Below are 18818 nucleotides of genomic sequence, written 5' to 3'. Positions count from 1 at the left end.
ATATATCGTATCAGTTGATGTTTTGTTTTCCATTTCAGGGTATGTCTCTCTTTTTTCCTTCCAAAATATGTCTTGCAGAGTTATGTAGGTTTACATTATCCTTTTTAAGTGATACATAGTAGTCATTAGTATGGCTACACCATTCCCTTGATGGACATTCAGAATGTTTCTGGGTTTTGTTTTTGCATTACAAACAATGATGCAACAGGTCTCCTTGTGCACTTACGCTTTTTCTCTGGTAGATTACAAGAAATCAAATTGATGGGTCATAGGCTTGCTTTTATTTATATATTTATTTATTTTTTTTGCGGTACGCGGGCCTCTCACTGCTGTGGCCTCTCCTGTTGCGGGGCACAGGCTCCGGACGCGCAGGCTCAGTGGCCAGGGCTCACGGGCGCAGCCGCTCCGCAGCATGTGGGATCTTCCCAGACCGGGGCACGAGCCCGTGTCCCCTGTATCGGCAGGCGGACTCTCAACCACTGCACCACCAGGGAAGCCCCATTGCTTTTTTTTTCATTTTTTGCTCTACACGTCTGTGTCATTAGAATTCATGCATTACTTTTGTGATTAAAAAAAAAAACCACTAAAAAATAGAAAGAAGTAGGTAGATGGTTCATGTTGTTGGCTTTTAGAAAGTAGAGGTGCCTAATCATTGTTACATGACTGTTACATAATCTGCTAATCATTATGTAATAAAATCTGAAAAGGATGCTCCCGTGATTCCATGTCACCAAGCAGAGAACTCTCAGACCTCCAGCCCTGTCTAAAAGATGAGAAACATGGCTCCCTTCAGAGACTTTGGTATTTTTCTGATACGAAATGTCACCGAGAATCAATGGCCAGGGTTTCCTACCGGTAAAGCCTTCTTAAAAATCTGTTTTCTTTTTTGCTGTCACAGAACCACAGAGATGGAAGGGACTTATTAGCAGCCTCATGCAGTCTTATAACAGTTTCCAAAGGACAGTTTTGAGTTGTTGCAAAGGCAGAGGGTTTGGGTAGGACAGTTTTTCTCAGCTGGAATTCCTGTAAACACCATCACCTTACAGGTGATTAAGAGAGAAGCTTAAACATGAGCTGATAACAGCTGAAGTATACGAAGACCTTAAGTGATGCTCAGACAGCAACAGCTAAATACAGTAATTGCTGCTGTTTGAATAGCTGGTTGCTGGTTCTCCAAATGCTCTCCCCTGTATTATGTCATTGACTCCTGAGACAAGACCCACTGACTTTAGCTGGGGACCCCAAGGCTGAGAGAGAATCCTGCAATCAAGCAACATCTGTTGGGCACCTTCTGATCATGTGCAGAGCTCACAGGAAACACAGATAAATAAGAAGCTCCAGGTCTTGTGGGGGGTGTCAGGTTTAAGTGTATATATATATATATATATATATATATGTGTATATACTTATTTATAGTAAGAGCTGAGATAAAATATTGAAAGACAGTGTTATGGGGTGGGAAACCAGAGGAAGGTGGGTCTTTGCCTGGAGAAATCAGAGAAAGCTTCAGAAAGGCTGTGAGGACTGAGCTGGGGCTGGAAGCCAAGAAAACAAGGAAGGAAAGAGGCGAAAGGAAGAACACTCAAACCCAGGAAACAGCATATAGAGGCATAGAGGCCAGAGGGGAGGAAGAGTATGGTAGGTACAGACAGCCAAGACCATGTTGGAGAAAGAGAACTTGGCACGGAGTGGGCTCTGAGTCTGGGGTAAGTTAGAGAGATAGAAGGAGTGGTTCAATGGTAAATGTGTTCAACAAAGTCTCGAGTAAGTGCTAGGCACTTTGCAAGCACTAGGGATTCAGTGAGTGGTGAACCACAAAAGCAGAGTTCACGGTCAATGTGGTGGGTGGGAGGCAAATCTATGAAGTGAAGTGACAAGCCACCAGAATCTATGCCAGTGTAGTTTACACTGCAGGTGTCTGGTGAGGTCACAAAGCAAGGAGGCAATATTTGGTTTGGTCTTCCCCAACCCTGGTTTCCATTCAAGGAAGTTGAGGGCTGAGAGAAGTCATTTCCTTTAACTTAACCAGATTTTATTACTTTATTTATTTATTTCTGGCCCCACGGCAGGGCTTGCGGGATCTTAGTTCCCCCACCAGGGATTGAACCCTTGCCGACGGCAGTGAAAGCGCCAAGTCCTAACCACTAGGCCGCCAGGGAATTCCCAACTTAACCAGATTTTAAAAACAAAGTGTATTTAGATTATTACTATATGCCAACTACTGTAATAAGCTGTTTCCATACTCACTTCATTCTCACATGAATCTCAGGAGGTGGTATATTATTCTTGCATCTTACAGGTGAAAAAGCTGAGGCTCAGAGAAGTTAAGTAACTAGCCTAAGGTCATGCAGCTGGTAAAATGCAAAGGCAAAGCTGGAACCCTCACTAAACACAGCCTGTAACATCAACAGTCCTCTCAAGTCTGGATTCAGGCTCACGTGATACTGGGCACCTCACTTGCTCTTTTTAAGCCTCTGGTATTTCCACCTGTAAAATGGGGGTGAGGGATCCAATTGTCAGCTTCTGGTCAGGCGCGGTCGGGAGCTCAGCTCGCAGATCATCTCGACAAGGGGAGGAGGAGGCCGCGGATCGCTCAGTCTGAGATCGCAGCTCCGAGCTACCATCTCCAGACTACAGACCGGTTCCCATGACAACCCGGCCAGCCGCCATCCTGTGACCGAGGGCGTGCGTCACTTCCGGCACGTTTATTTCCGGGTCCCAGCCCCAGCAGAGGCAGTGGGCCTTTAGACCTCAAAGCGGGACTCCGCGGCCTCTCTGCTCACTCTTCTGCCTCCCGCTTCTTCCTCCACCGCCAGCGAGCAACGGCCTCACCCCAGCCCAGGGCGTAGCCGCGGCCGGGCCTCCCTTTGGACCCGCCTCCGAGATACGTCACTTCCTGGTTGAGTGTTTCCGGGTCGCCGTGGCCCCGGGCTACTGGTCTCTGTCCCCTGCAGCCGGCCGGAGCTGCGAGAGCCCAGCCGGGCCTGGCTCCGGCGGCGGCCGCGGCTCCTTCCTGCTCCCCTCGGCCGGGGCGTCCTCGGCGGCAGTGCCGGGGTGAGTGCGGGGCGGCCGTGGGCGGAAAAGGCCTCTGGGGCTTTCCCCGGCGGAGGGGGCCCCCCGGTTAGGCGGGGCTCTGCCGGCCCGGGAGCGGGGTCCCTTCGCGGCCTGCGGGGGCGACGGGCGGGCCCGTCTTTTCGGCGCTCCGGGGGCCCATTTAATTCTCAGGATCCCCACTCCCCCAGGGTGGCTAAGGGCAGCTCAGGAGGAACACCCCCTCTACAGCGACTAACAAGGCAGGAGGACACCCCGATTCCACCGTGAGGCAGTTACCGCGCAGTGGTCCCCAGCTCACGCTCTGGCGACATTCTGGGGTTTGTACTCACTGTATGACCTTGGGCAAGTCACTTCGTCTCTGAGCCTTAGTTGCCTGATCAGTTAAATGGGGAGTGAACCTGCCTACTAGGGCCGTGGTGGGGATGAAGTGAGATGCATGCGAAGCACAGTCTCTGGCATACAGCAGGCGTCCAATAAATGATAGCTGCTGTTAATTAATTCACAGACCCGTGGGGAGAGCCCGAGTTTGGGACTAGGGTGTTTTTCACAACTGATGTCGCACTCAGAGGTTGTTGGAATTATCAGGCTGGGAATAGCAGTCGCCAGCTTCTGTTCCCTGCAGGGAGGGGAACCTCCTTGCTTCAGAGCCCCTCTGCGAGTCGCAGCTGCCACTGGGGAAGCCCAATTTCAGCATCGCTGAGATTATTTTCAAAGGTTTGGAAATCCTCTCTCTGAATCTCTCTGGAACTGGGTTGGGGTGTGGGGACCCTCTGGCGCTTCACAGCCAGTGGAAGGTTGCCTAGGATGTGTCTCACGGGCCTTGGGCTGGGGATGAATGCAGAGGATTGGGGTGCGGAGGTGGAGGGGGTTGTTCTGCGCTCCCCTTGCTGCTGTGTGGAGGCCAGGGAAACTCTGAGCCTCTTGAAGCTAGACCAGGGATACATAAACCTGTGGACTGGGGCGATGCCGGGCCCAAAATAGCTTCTGTCTGTGCAGGGAGGGGGCGCCTTCAAATGCTGCTTGGAGAATGTTTCTGCTTGAATGGGCCAGCTGAGGTAAAGCCAAGCTCATGCTTTGCTATCCAGAATCATTTCAATTCCGTTTAGTGAGGTTTTAAACAGATATAGCTTTCCTTTGAGATGTTTAAAAAATAATAATTAAAATCCACCACCTCCCTGATTGCAACATCTCTCTCTTCATTGCTTTGCTTTTCAAAGGGGACCCGGATTATGGGTGCAGGAAGTGCTGACCAGGCCTGTTGGCTCTGGGCACCCGTCTGATTCTGTTAGGGACGTTCACGGTGCCATTTTTTTTTTTTTCTTTCCGCCACACTGGCACGTCTTGGCGTTCCAATCCTTGGGTTGCTTGGAGAAATTAATGGCTTCTGTCACCAGGCTGTCTTGGTCTCCTGTAACCACGCTGTTTTTGCAGAGAGCGTGTTTTTTGTTGTTTTTGCAGAGTGCTAGGAATAAATTGCTGGCTCTATGCTCAGAAGAGACACCAGCTACAATGCAGCCTGTATTCTCAGGAATGAATTCAGGAGGGATGATGTCAGCTGCTCTACCACTGGCCCGGCTCTGGTCGCCTCTCCTCTTGGCCCTTGAGCTTACGTCATAAATAGATTTGTGGCTCTTCCAACCCCATTCTGTGTGAGAAGATGTGAATTTTGCTACTACAGGAATTTTTAGAGCTCAACTCTGCTGGCCCTGCCATAGGGCGTACTGACTTAGTTGAGCCCTTTCAAGAAGAGCTGTCCAGCAGCAGGACAGCTTTGCCTGAAAGCAGCACAGCTCAGAGCTTGAGTCAGGGTTTTGGCCTCAGACCTAGGTTCAGATCTCAGAGCCACTTCTTCCTAGCCTTGTGACTTAGGGCAAGCGACTTGGCCCCTCTGAGCCTCAGTTTTTTCTTTTTAACCCTGGGGTTGTCGTGTGGATTTCATTGATTTTCACGGAGCACTTAGCAAAGGGCCCTTATGTACTAATCCCTTGGTGAATGGTACTAATGGTAACAATAAATGAGTGAGATAAATGAGAAAAAGCACAGGCTGCAGGGCCGGTCAACCCAAGTTCAGATTCCAGCTCTGACCCATTCAAGCTGTGTTGGGCAGGTTGTTTAATGGCTGAGCCTTGGTCTGTTTCCTCGTAGAATTGTGAGGATTAAACTGGGTGATGCAGTTAAAGTGGAAAGCCCAATGTTTAGCACATAGTAGGACTTCAATAATTGTTAGTTTCCTTCTCTCCTTGCCTTAATTATCTTTTAGCATTCATTTTCTTTCACCTGTTTCCTCACCTACCTAGGTTGGTTCAAGATTTTTCTTAGATGAGTTTCCTATCCTTGACTTTGGGACTTTGAATACCAACTGGGCTATTTGGATCCCTTTTCCTTGTTTATCTGCCAGCCTTAAACAAGGGTGTGGACTGTGGTGTGATTACAGAGCAGCAGACGCTGAGCTTGAGGGCGGCTGACTTTGTTTTAAAAAAAAAAATCAGTCTCTATTGGCTGAAGGCTGACTTCCTTGGAGAAAAATCACAGCAGTGTTTAGGAGACTTGATGTCCCTCTGTTTAAATTGTTCTCAGGTGTACTAAAAAAAAGTCCCTGGGGCCAGAGGCTGGATGAAAGCTTCTTTTGGATAAATAAAAAATGGTATATGTATATGGGTTTTTTTTTTAGCAAGGACAGTGATGTCTTCTCTCAGGTTGTAATACAATTTTATTTTTTAAGAGAACATACATACTTTGATACTGGGCAGTAAGCCCTTTCAAGTAGAATTCAGGGCAGAGCTTTATCTTCTCAGCTTCTGTTCCCTACTGTCCCCTACCCACCCCACATTCCCCCCACTGCACCCAGCCTAGGGCCCGGCATAGGGTAGGTGCTGCATACTTGTTGAGCTCAGGAATCATGGGGTGGTGGGAGGTACACAGGTTTCATGTCATAAGGCCAGTGGAATCTGGGATCCACCTTTTCCTAACACTGAGCTATAGACAGCACGTCATGTCATGGAGCCTCGGTTTCTTCTCGCTCTTGCTGGTCTCCCAGAATTCTGGGGAGAGCTAAATGAGAAAGTAAAGCATCATTTCGCCTGTTTCATCAAACACCTACTGTGTGCCAGGAGCTGTGTGAGGCATCATGGTGAGCAAAACAGACACTGTCCTTGCCTTTGTGGAGCTTACTGGGTATTGGTGGGAGACAAAGAGAGGAAGCTAGTAAATGAATAAAGTTGGTAATTTCAAATGGTGATTACCCCAGGGTAACGCAATAACGAGGGACAGGGCATGTGGGATTTACTGAGCTGCGGTTGTCAGGGAGAGCCTCGGAGGGATGACATTTGAGCTGAGACCTGAATGATGAGAGTGAGCCAGCGACGGGAGGAATCAAAGGAAGAACATGCAGAAGGAACAACATGTGCAGAGGCCTGAGGTAGGGACTTCCCTGGTGGTGCAGTGGTTGAGAATCCACCTGCCAATGCAGGGGACATGGGTTCGAGCCCTGGTCTGGGAAGACCCCGCATGCCGCGGAGCAACTAAGCCCGTGCGCCACAACTACTGAGCCTGCGCTCTAGGGCCCGCGAGCCGCAACTACTGAAGCCTGCGTGCCTAGAGCCCGAGCTCTGCAACAAGAGAAGCCACCGCGATGAGAAACCCGCGCAATGCAACAAAGAGTAGCCCCCGCTCGCTGCAACTAGAGGAAGCTCGCGCGCAGCAACGAAGACCCAACAACGAAGACCCAATGCAGCCAAAAATAAATAAATGAATTAAAAACAAAACAAAACAAAAAGGTTACCTGGCCTTTTAAAAAAAAAAAAGGTCTTGAGGTAGAAATGGGCTTGATGTGTTTGAGGAGCAGACAGAAGGGTCCTTGTGGGTGGACCTTAAGAGGGAAGGGAAAGACTGCTCTGAGGACCACAGAGACGTTGGTCAGGAGGTAGAATTTGATCCCAAATGGATTTGTTTGCCTTGTGTGCTCCTCAGGCCTATTTGTTCTATTTGTTCCTGAAGCCTTGGGCTTCCTTGGCAGGGCAGTGGGTGGGAGAAGGTGACCTCTCTGTGTCCCTAATTCTCCTGCATGTCTTACCCCTCACCCAACAGTTAAGACCCCTGGGTGTCTCCCCAAAACTGTGGAGAAGCCAGAGGAGTGGCTCATTGAGACATGGGTGATTTTATTGACTTCCTGAGAGTTGCCAGGCTTGTAGGCCCTTAGAACTTCTGAGCTGAACTCAGATCTGCTAAAGGACTCCACAGGTCCGTCCCATCCCACCGCGGCTTCTTTTTGGTCCCTCAACATTTCCCACAGCCAGCAGGACCCCACCCTTCACTCAGGCAGCAGGTGTTTATGAAGCATGTAACCTGCTCTGGCACTGTGACCCCTACTGAGTCATTTGGTTGCAATCCCTGCACCCATGAGCTTGTGGTCAGGAAAGGTAGGACGGGCAAGTGTGAAAATGCATGTCCACCCCCCAGTCGGAGATATTTGCATCACTCTGATCTTACAAGCATCCTTGAGGATGCTTGGAGGGTCTAGCACCTTCAGACACCAGAAATGTCTGCTTGTGTGTATCAAGGGCTTACTTTGAGCTGGCATTCTGAAGAGCTTTCTATACTGATTGCATATAATCCTTCCACCAACTCTGGACTATAAGTGCTATTATTAACCCCCTTTTTCAGATGAGAAAACTGAGGCCCAGGTTGAGTAGTTTGCCCAAGTAACCTAGAAAAGCAGATCCAGGGTTCACACCCAGGCAGTCCAGCTTTGCAATCTGTTTTTAACCCCGATGCTGTGTTGCCTCCCCTGGCCTGGCAGGTCCCTCCATGAATCCAGATTTGCTCCCAGCATCGTAACACCAAGAATTCTGATGGATCTGTACATGTTCTACTAACAAGTGGCCAAGGAGACAGCAAGAGTGTATAAATCCTGTGTGTCCCAGCTCTGAATGTCCTTTCCTCTCCCAACAGCAGACTGTAAAAGTCGGATATGGAATTCCCTGGCGGTCCATGGTTAGGATTCCACGCTTGCACTGCAGGGGGCATGGGTTCGATCCCTGGTCTGGGAATTAAGATCCCACATGTGGCATGGCCCAAAAAAACAAACAAAAAAATCAAAGATGGATAAAGGCACTCTCCAGGGCTCAGCAGCCAAAGTGGTCTTTTTTTTTTTTTTTTCCCTCTCGCAGTACGCGGGCCTCTCACTGCTGTGGCCTCTCCCGTTGCGGAGCACAGGCTCCGGACGCGCAGGCTCAGTGGCCACGCTCACGGGCCCAGCCGCTCCACGGCATGTGGGATCTTCCCGGACCGGGGCACGAACCCGTGTCCCCTGCATCGGCAGGCGGACTCTCAACCACTGCACCACCAGGGAAGCCCCAAAGTGGTCTTTTTAAAAAAAATTGCAGATACGATCATGTCCCTCTTCCCCTTGCTTTGAACTGTTCAGGGGCTTCACTTGGCTCTTTGAATAAAATGTACAACTCTTTGAGACCTTGGGGATCAGGATCCTGCTTCTGCCGGCAGCTTCATCTCCTGTGACTCCCCCCCTCTCCCTGCTTCAGCCACACTAGCCTTCTTTGTGTTCACATGCCAGGCTCCTTCCCGCCTCAGGAAAGCGGGGTGTGGTGGTTAAGGGGACGGACTTGGGAGCCAGCCTGCCTGGGCTCTGATCTCAGCTCTGCTTCTTAATAGTCCTGTAACTTTGGGCAAGTTTCTTGATGTCTTCATGTCTCAGTTTTCACATTTGTAAAATGGGGATAACAACAGTGCCTATCTCCTCGAGTTGTTTAAGAAGATGGAATGAGTTAGTCCATGTAGGCACCTGGCAGGTAGTAAGTGCTGATAGTGTTAGCTCAGGGCCTTCCTCCCTGCCGACGCCTCATCCTTTGGGTCTAACCGTCACTTTCTCAGGGGCTTTTTAACCATCCCCCATCCCCATGAAACCAGGTTAGGTGCCCCAATCATATTTTTCATTTGTGAGCTCAGCAAAGTCAAGGACCTTATCTGTCGTGTTTCCACTACAACATGGTGTACCTATTCACTAAATGTGTTGAGGGCCAGGGGCTGGTGGTGCCCAGTGTAGCTCAGGACAGCTGTTTTTTGTTTGGCCTCAGCTGCTACAAGCTGGGACGTGGACCATTTCAAGGAATGATGTGCTGCTTATTCTTCCTCTTGCAGAGCACTCTGCTGGTCCAGGCAGGCGACATGTCAATGCTTCTAGCAATGTCCCTGCCTCTAACTCAGAAGCCATGGAGGAAATAAGGTAGCCCCCGTCCCTGGATCGGATCGGATGGGGAAGCCCAGTTCAATGGATGCAAAATATAAGGATGACTTATTTCGGAAGTACGTGCAGTTCCATGAAGGCAAAGTGGACACCACCCCCAGCAAGCAGCGGCCTGGCAGTGATGAGTCCCTGCGGGTGGCAGCCTCGACCCTGCTCAGCCTGCACAAGGTGGATCCCTTTTATCGATTCCGGCTGATCCAGTTCTATGAGGTGGTGGAGAGCTCTCTGCGCTCACTGAGCTCCTCCAGTCTGCGGGCTCTGCACTGTGCCTTCAGTGTGCTCGAAACGGTGGGTGTCAACCTTTTCCTCTACCCGTGGAAGAAGGAATTCAGAAGCATCAAGGTAAGGTCTAGGGACGGGCTCTCCACACTGGTCTCCCTTCTCCCTTCTTGCCCCTTCCAGTCCATCTTGAGAGGGTTTGTGCCCATCTAATCACATCCTTCCTCTGCTCGCGGGCCCCCCCAGGTTCTCCACTGCCTTTGAGATAACAACCAGAACTGCCCCTATGGCTCCCCACCTGGCCCCTCTGCCTGGTGTCATCTCTTAACTGGCTCCCCACCCCTGGCAGCTCACATCTGAAACTGAGGTTGGAAAGGTGGGCAGTACCCGGTTGTGCAGGGCCTTGGAGCCCAGGGCAGAGGGCTGGAATTTATTCTAAGGGGGCTGGGAAGCAGGCAGTGCCGGCATCAGGTTTACATTGGAAAAGAATCCTCCTGGTTGCTGTACGGGAGAGAGATTGTAGAGGGGCAAGAGTCAGCCGGGGAGACCGTTAGGAGGCTGCTGCAGGTGTCCGCGCAAGCGGAGGAAAGCAGAGAGCGGGGAGGAGGATGAACTCGAGACAGAATTCTGAATCATTCCAAAGGCAGTGATGGCTCAGGAGAGTTTCCACCAAGTCAGGCTAAGCCTAACGTATGCTTCAAACCTTTGTAGAAATGCCAGAAAGGAATATTCTCATTGCTCATGGGTGTTGTGCCTGCTCTTCCTCAAGGAGCAGAGCCGCTGCACCCCACGTAGAAAGCTAGTGGCTTTGTTCCCTACGCTGGAAAAAGGAGCGCTGCGTCATTTCCTTCAGACCCGTGCGCCGAGCTGTTGGGAAGCATTAGCCTCTGCCTTGCGCAGTGAGACACTGCCGTGGAGATCACTCCCCCTTCCTCTCCCTGTGTGTTCCGGTTCAGACTTGATGGGATACGCTCTGATGCAGGCTCCGTTCGTTGTGTGCCTCAGAGAGAAACACCCACCTCTCTTTTTCTACCCCCCTTCCTTCCCCTAGACCTACACGGGCCCCTTTGTTTATTACGTCAAGTCCACATTACTGGAAGAGGACATCCGAGCCATCCTGAATTACATGGGCTACGTGCCCGAGTTGGGGACTGCGTACAAGCTCAAAGAGCTGGTAGAGACCCTCCAAGTGAAGATGGTCTCCTTTGAACTCTTTCTGGCCAAGGTGGAGTGTGAACAGATGCTGGAAATCCACTCCCAAGTCAAGGACAAAGGCTACTCTGAGCTGGACGTGGTGAGCGAGCGCAAGAGCAGCGCGGAGGACGTGCGAGGCTGCTCAGATGCCCTGCGGCGGCGGGCCGAGGGCCGGGAGCACCTGACAACCTCCATGGCCCGCGTGGTGCTCCAGAAGTCGGCCAGCGAGCGGGCAGCCAAGGACTACTACAAGCCCCGTGTGACCAAGCCCTCAAGGTCGGTGGACACCTATGACAATTACTGGGAGAGCCGGAAGCCGCCCCTGAAGACCTCGTTGAGCCTGCGGAAGGAGCCTGTGGCAGCAGACTTGGGGGACGACCTCAAGGACGAGATCATCCGCCCGTCCCCCTCGCTCCTGACCATGTCCAGCTCCCCCCACGGCAGCCCGGATGACCTGCCATCCCCCTCCCCCAACAATGGCCTTGGCTTGCTGCGTGGCACGTACTTCTCTGCTCAGGAGGATGTGGATCTGTACACAGACTCGGAACCCAGGGCCACGTACCGGAGGCAGGATGCCCTGCGGCCAGATGTCTGGCTGGTCAGAAACGACGCCCACCCCATCTACCACAAGCGCTCGCCCCCCGCCAAAGAGTCCGCCCTCTCCAAGTGCCAAAGCTGCGGTCTGTCCTGCAGCTCCTCCCTCTGCCAGCGCTGCGACAGCCTGCTCGCCTGCTCCCCGGCCTCCAAGCCCGGCGGCTTCCCCAGCAAGGCCTCCGCCCACGACAGCCTGGCCCACGGGTCATCTCTGCGGGAGAAGTATGCAGGCCAGACACAGGGCCTCGACCGGCCGCCGCACCTCCACTCGAAATCCAAGCCCTCCTCTGCAGCCGCCACCCGCTGTGGCTTCTGTGACCGCCCCGGGGCCGCCAACACCTGCACCCAATGTTCGAAAGCCTCCTGCGACGCCTGCCTCAGCACCTACCATTACGACCCCTGCTGCAAAAAGAGTGAGCTGCACAAGTTCATGCCCAACAACCAGCTGAACTACAAGTCCGCCCAGTTCTCCCATCTCGTGTACAGATAGACTCGACCTTGCACCTCCCTGCTACAAGGGCTACACCACTGACCTTTCTGGTTTCATGGGGAAGAAACGTTAACACGTTGATCCCAGAAGCAGAGGCCTGCACTTGACCACGTGGTTGTGGGGGGGGATCGTGTGGCCTGCTGCCCCACGTGGGAGTTCCCGTATCGACTCAGATATGTCAGCTGATGGCTGCTTCGCCACCTGGCAAGAGAGACGGGTGGCACTTGCATTCAGATTCATTTTTGCTATCACTCCCTGTTCCATTCTTTTGTTTTTGTCTCTCAAAGAGGATTTCTATCTCTGGGACTCTTGCCATGCCGACTGCTCCCACGGCAAAGCCAACTTGGACTGGGAAGGGCCCTCCAGGTCCCCTCCGAACGCCCACCTGGAGTGGTGAGCTAGAGGCCTGTTGGCTTGTGAAATGAGCCCTCCTGCCACACCGGGCCTCATCCACTGGCTCATCCCTCCACCACCCTTTCCCAAACACGAGGATCCCCGGCGGCAGCCCCCCACCCAACTTCACTGCCTCTCCACGTATCGAGGGTGACCCCAGTCCAGGATTCGCTTAATGTCATCCTGTTGCCTCCACAGCTCAGTTCAGCCTTGGGGTTTGTGAAGTTGGCTCTAGCTCTCTGAAGGGTGGACCTTCCACACTGGGACTGACTTTTCCCCCCTTTCTGTTGTTTGCACATGCCTCTCTTACTCTACTGTAAATAGATATTTTTGAGATTTATTTTTAAATAAATATTCAACTTGCTGTGTGTTTCAAAGTGGTTAAAACATTAACGATGTAGCTATTTATAAAAATGCCCCGGGTTCTTTAGTCTTCCAAGGGAGGGGCTTGTGCCCTTCCATCTTGTATCCTCCACTCGCCACAGCCCGAGGGTAGAGTGGAGATTGTAGGGGCAGAGGAGGAACAGAGACGATGTCCCCTGAGTTGGTGGAGAGCCACTGTCTTCCCTACAATAAATTTCTAACACCTACCTCCAGTGTGCACTTAGGGGGTTAGTCTGGGCCGAGAGGTCTGTGCGCCTGCAGACTGTGACAACCTAGTGACCATTCAGGAACCTCACCCTGTGGATCTCCGGCCTGGTCTTTGCCGCTTGCTGAGTGTGAACCTTGCACTCCAAACTTCTTGAGTCTCAATTCAGAAGGAAAATCGTTTGGGATTCCCACCACCCCTCTATCTCAGTCCTCTTCTCTTCACCTGTTTCCAGGATTCCTCTGCAACATTTGTGACCTTTTTGCACTAAAAGTGGGCAGGAGCCGGCGTGCCCATCAGACAGATGTGTCCTGAGGTTCTTAGCCGAGCCTCAGCGCTCCTAAACCCGAAGGCCTCTTAAACTCCTAATGTGAATTGCTGACCCCGGATTTCCTTTTGGGGTGCAGAGCAGGAGTGGGGCAAGAATTTGAAAATAAAACTGCTTCCTTGTGAACTAACAGTATGTTTTAGCCATAGTGTTTGTGATGTACAGAACGTTGTAGGAATTTATATGCAGTGCGTTTTCTGATAGAAGGAGGTATTCAGCTCTCGAGCAGATTTAAATCTGGCTGAATCCTGAGGCCACTGTGAATTTGCTGATGTTCTTCCAACTTAGTTGCGTGATTTTAAGGTTTTCAAAATCTTCTGTGGCTCTTTTTCTATATATCTAGTAGATCACGTGTAGATATTCAATGTGTATATAAAGCTGAATTTCAACCAACTTTATTACTAAGACCCACCCATTCTGGGGCATTCATCTCTGATGTTCTTCCTTTTCACGTTTCAGAAGTGTCCGTGCCTGTCCCAGTCCTGAGTTTTCTAGTTTTCCATTTCCAGACTGCTCTAGCACTACACTAACTCTTTTAACCAACCGTGATGCCACGTAACTTACACAGCAGACGAAAGTAGGAATAACTAACTTGTCCTGGAAGAGAAAGGCCAGTGTGTGTATCATCACGGAAATACTGTGTTCGTGGACTGGAATAGGAAATGCTGTGACCATGCTCCTCCTCGTTGTGTATCTTATTGTATGAGGTTGCTGTGACTGAGATAAATACACGCTAACTTAAAAAAGCAGATGTTTTGCATTTGATTTCTACCAAGAGTTGAAATGTTGAGAGATGATTTAAAAAAATAAATAAAGTGTCTTCCATTGTTAAATGAAGTGTTTGGGGTTTTATGTCCCTCCTCCCTGCTGCTTTGAAGTTTGGGTTGCTTGGGGTTTTTTGTTTTTAAATTTAACTTCAAGAAAATTTATTTATTTATTTATTTATTTATGGCTGTGTTGGGTCTTCGTTGCTGTGCGTGGGCTTTCTTTAGTTGCGGTGAGTGAGGGCTACTCTTTGTCGCAGTGCGCAGGCTTCTTGTTGCGGTGGCTTTTTTTGTTGCAGAGCGTGGGCTCTAGAGTGCAGGCTCAGTAGTTGTGGCACACAGGCCTAGCTGCTCTGTGGCATGTGGGATCTTCCTGGACCAAGGCTTGAACCCGTGTCCCCTGCATTCTTAACCAGGCAGGTGGATTCTTAACCACTGCGCCACCAGGGAAGTCCGGTTGCTTGGGTTTTTCGGTGTTTTTTTGTTTGTTTTTGTTTTTTTTGCTCAAGCCATGTTTTAGTTCTTTAGTGACAGGACTCACATTTTTTCCTCCATTAAACTGACAAATAATAACAGCCAGCATTTGAATGCTTATACTGTGAGCCAGGCATTTTATACGCTGAGACTTTATGTTCGTGATCTCATATAATTGTCTCAATCCTCCTAGAAGATAACATAAATCCTGTTCTGATCCCCATCTTACCAACGGGGAAACCAAGGTGTTCAGAGTTCAGCCGTGTTTCCTAGAAGTGAGACTGCAGACTCCAGGAGAAGTGATTGTTGCTGGTGACCTGACAGGAATTAAATAACATTGAAGGGCGTTGTGAAAAAAATTAATCCCGTTTAAAATTTTTTTGATCCGTTTAAATGCCCTAAGGAGGATTCTGGTCAGTGTAATGCGAGTTTGTCTTTAACAAGAGAAAGCAGGAGTCAGGCTGAGAACCTCTGGCAGAATCTTAGGTTTTCAGTTACCTTCTATTTAGGGCAGGCCATAATGGGGGATTACTTTAAAAATCAATTTAAGGTGTTTTTAAAAATGAAGTTTCCTGAAACTAATATAACATTGTAAATCAACTCTACTTCAATAAAAATAAATAAAAAATAAATCATGGTTGACTTAAAAGCAGAATGTATTGCAAAAATCTTAAGAGTGGTATAAGCGCAGCTGTGGTTTGGGACATCCTGTCTTTATGCACTGGTGGGGTGTCTGTGCCACCATGCTGACCACTCTGCAGGGTTGGACCCCACAAAGCCACTCAGCTGTCGGGGAAGAGACTGAACGGTTTTCTCCATCTCATTCACTGGCTGAGCAAATATCCAAGCCTTGGACCAGACCAAGGCCCAGGTACTGGGTTTGGTTTTAGTGACAGCATAGGAAATGGCACTGCCATCCTGGCTACCAGGAACAGCAGCTTCCTAGAGATGAACACCCAGCCTGGGAGAGCAAAGGAAGCCAGACACTCACTCCTGTATCTAAAGCGAAGCAGAGACTCTGAGCAGGTTGCTTAATTCGTATATGTAAATGACAAGCATAAACATCCTCAGGCCCACCAGTTGTACAAGATTAACATTAGCCTTGCTGCCAGCTCTGTACCCCACACGACGTTGCCAATTGGACCCCAATCTCTGCTCACCCTTTCTCCCTTGGTAATAGAAGCCTTGAATTTTAGACATCTAGCCATCCAGAATAAAGACTGCCTTTCCCAGCCTCTCCTGCAGCTGGGCATGGTCATACGGTTATGTCTGGTCCCTAGGATGGAAAGATACTGTGTGTGGCTTCTGAGACATGTCCTTCAAAGAAAGAAGCTTGTTTTTCCCACCCTGGCTGCGCTGGCTGGCATGGAGCAGCCATGTGAGACTCTGAGGCAGAGGCCAAGTGAAGGGGGCTGCAGTGAGTAGCTGGAAGAGGCTGGGTCCCTGATGCTTAGGAAGCCACCATCATACCTGGCCTGCCCCACCTGCCTTCAGAGTTTTATATGTGAGAAGTAAACTTCTGTCTTGCTTAAACCACATTTTTTCCATTTGCTCATTTTGGAAAGCTTTTTATTTACAAAAGAAGTGAGACTACTCTAATGATGCCTCATGTACATCGAACGCAGGACTTCAGCAGCTCAATGGTTAACAACTTCTGGCCAATCTGACTTTTTTCTGTACCTGTCAATCCACTTTCCCCACTCCTAAGTTTCTTAGAAGCAAATTCCAGACATCTGTTTCACTTGTGAACATTTCAGTACCTGTATCTAAAAGACAAGGACTTTTAAAACAATACCATGATCACATCTAAATTTTTATAAGTTTCTTAATTGTAACAAATACCCAATCACTGTTCGCAGGTCCAATTGTCTTAGAAGTGCATACTTTTAAAACTGTGTGTTTGCGTTGGGGCCCAAATAAGGTCTCATGTTGTTGCAATGGATAGATCTTTAAATCACATTTATCCTAAAGGCTGTCCCTATAGAAGGACATTTTCCTCTTTCTCTTCTTTTCCCTTGAAATGTATTTGTTGAAGAAATCGGATTGTTTGTCCTTCAGTTTGCCAGAGTCTACATTTTGCTGATTGCATCCTCTGCTGTTGTTTATCACGTTCCTCTGTTCTCTCAACCTCCTGAAAATTGGCAGCTGGCTCTTCTTTTTTTTTTTTACAGTTTCTTACTGTTTGTTTGAACATGTTGTACAAAAGTAGAAAAATAAACATTTCTTCTGCAGCTCCATAAATAAAGGATTAGAGGAAATAACTTAAGGCAGGGTTGGGGCTTAGTGCATAAGTAAGGTCTGGGTCCAGGTTTTCAGATATGCAGGTCTCCACTGGCAACAATTCTCAGATCCCTCATGAGGAGGCAGAAGAGGTTGAATGTGACAGAGGCCTCGAGACAGCCTTGGGACTCCTCCTTTGTGGCCTCCTGGAGCCGGCACAGCCAGTGGTGGAGGCGGTCCGGGGCTGGGATTGTGCTGTGGGCCGAGCCGGGATGCAAGCCTGAAGCTCGGAGTGGATGTGGCGCAACGTGTGCAGCGGCTGGTCCAGGATGACCCCCGAGGACGAGTCTGCCACAGCACCCAGGACCTTCAGCGTCAGGTCTAACTCTGCCTCCAAGGCCACAGGACGCTCCCACACCTGCCGCTGCCTCAGGTCCCGGGTCCTGGGGAAGCGGTGAGAGCTGCAGCTCCAGTTCTTCAGCGAGAGCGACTCTTCTAAGGCATCCTTGGCTTTCTTGAAGCCCTCCAGCTCCCTTGGCAACAGAGATTGGAACCGGCCCGTGTGGCAGCCCTTCCCGGTTGTGGTGGGCTTGGACGTGGGGACAGGGCCTGCTCTGGCCAAGTCCAGCATCACAGTCGCCAACACCAGGACCCAAGCTGCAGCCATGGCTAAATCCCAACTGCTTGTTTGGCCCCATGGCTCTGCTTTTAGCCAGGTTCACTGGGCAATCCTAGCTGATGTGTGTAAAGTGAAAAGGCAAATGGAAACAGGAATCTCCACTTCGATGGCAAAGGCACGAGTGTGGGGGTCCAGTCGCCGAACCAGGTGAGCCCGGACCTGTGCCAGGAAGGAAAGAGATACTGAAATTCAGTCACAGGAGAGAACTTTGCTTCTGAGAAGTCCCTGTGCCTGGAGAATCTCCAGGTTAGGACTCCCGGGGGCAGCCTTTAGCTCGCTGACTTTGGGGAGCCTCCGAATGAGGCCGAGGCAGGTGGAGGGATGGGAAAGTGGCTCGAGGACTCTCACAGTGGGGTAGGGACCTGGCGGGTGTGGGTGAGGCTGCCTGAGTGGCCGAGAAGGGGCATCCCTTGAATGTGCAGAAGTTTTAAAGTTTGCTGTGGTCCCCTTTTCTACTTTTGCTTTTGTTACCTATGCTTCTGGTGTTATATCCAAGAAATTGTTGCCAAATCCAGCGTCATGAAACTTCTCTCTGTTTTCTTCTAGGAGCTTTTTAGTTTTAGGTCTTACATTTGAACACTTTAATCCGTTTTCAGTTTTGTGTATGGTGTAAGGTAAGGGTCTAACTTCGTTCTTTTGCATTTGGATATCCAGTTTTCCCAGTACCATTTGAGGAGACTGACCTTTCCCCATTGAGTGATCTTGGCTTCCCTGTTGAAGATCTTTTGACTACATACGTGAGGATTTATTTCTGGCCTCTCTATTCTGTTCCATTGGACCATAGGTCTATCTTTATGCCAGTACCACACTATTTTGATTACTGTAGCTTTGTATGTAATGTGTTTTTATTTTTATTTATTTATTTATTTATTTATGGCTGTGTTGGGTCTTCGTTTCTGTGCGAGGGCTTTCTCTAGTTGCGGCGAGCAGGGGCCACTCTTCATCGTGGTGCGCGGGCCTCTCGCTGTCGCGGCCTCTCTTGTTGCGGAGCACAGGCTCCAGACGCGCAGGCTCAGTAGTTGTGCCTCACAGGCCTAGGTGCTCTGCGGCATGTGGGATCTTCCCAGACCAGGGCTCGAACCCGTGTCCCCTGCATTGGCAGGCAGATTCTCACCGCTGCGCCACCAGGGCAGCCCTGTATGTAATGTGTTTTGAAATCAGGAAGTGTGAGGCCTCCAACGTCGTTCTTCTTTCTCAAGATTGTTCTGGCTATTCGGGGTCCCTTGAGATCCCATATAAATTTTAGGATTTTTTTCCCATCTGTGCAAATATGCCATTGGGATTTTGATAGGGATTACATTGAGTCAGTAGATTGCTTTGGGTAGTGTGGACATTTTAATGATATTCAGTCTTCTAACTCATGAGTACAGGATGTCTTTCCATTAATTTGTCTCTTCTTTAATTTCTTTCAGCAATGTTTTGTAGTTTTTGGTGTGCAAGTCCTTCACCTCCTTGGTTAAGTTTACTTCTAAATATTTTATTCTTTTTGATGCTATTGTTAAGTGGAATTGTTTTTGTAATTTTCTCTTCAGATTGTTCAGTATTCGTGTATAGAAAT

At 49.8% G+C, this 18818-nt stretch overlaps 2 protein-coding genes across 3 annotated transcripts; one reads left to right on the top strand and one right to left on the bottom strand.

Moving 5' to 3' along the window:
- The first annotated feature begins 2759 nt into the window (after positions 1–2759).
- Positions 2760–13956, top strand: SPATA2 (spermatogenesis associated 2). Of its 2 annotated transcripts, none has more exons than XM_030839055.2 (3): positions 2760–3054; positions 9211–9658; positions 10587–13956. In XM_030839055.2, exons 2-3 carry the CDS (start codon positions 9323–9325, stop codon positions 11811–11813), a joined length of 1563 nt encoding a protein of 520 aa, XP_030694915.1. In that variant the 5' UTR covers positions 2760–3054; positions 9211–9322; the 3' UTR covers positions 11814–13956. The 2 variants fall into 2 exon arrangements, with proteins under 2 accessions (XP_030694915.1, XP_060141082.1); XM_060285099.2 differs by lacking the exon at positions 2760–3054 and adding an exon at positions 3146–6184.
- A 2717-nt stretch (positions 13957–16673) lies between these two features.
- On the bottom strand, positions 16674–17248 carry LOC115843256 (interferon lambda-1-like). Its single transcript, XM_060285225.1, is given in 2 exon segments — positions 16674–16819; positions 16822–17248. Coding segments are annotated over 2 exon segments (573 nt in total).
- Positions 17249–18818: the final 1570 nt, after the last annotated feature.

This window comes from Globicephala melas, chromosome 15 (assembly GCF_963455315.2).
Source record: "Globicephala melas chromosome 15, mGloMel1.2, whole genome shotgun sequence".
Taxonomy (NCBI): Eukaryota; Metazoa; Chordata; class Mammalia; order Artiodactyla; family Delphinidae; genus Globicephala; species Globicephala melas.
The sequence above is the reverse complement of the archived record's forward strand: the minus strand, read 5'-3'. Positions and strand labels throughout refer to the sequence as shown.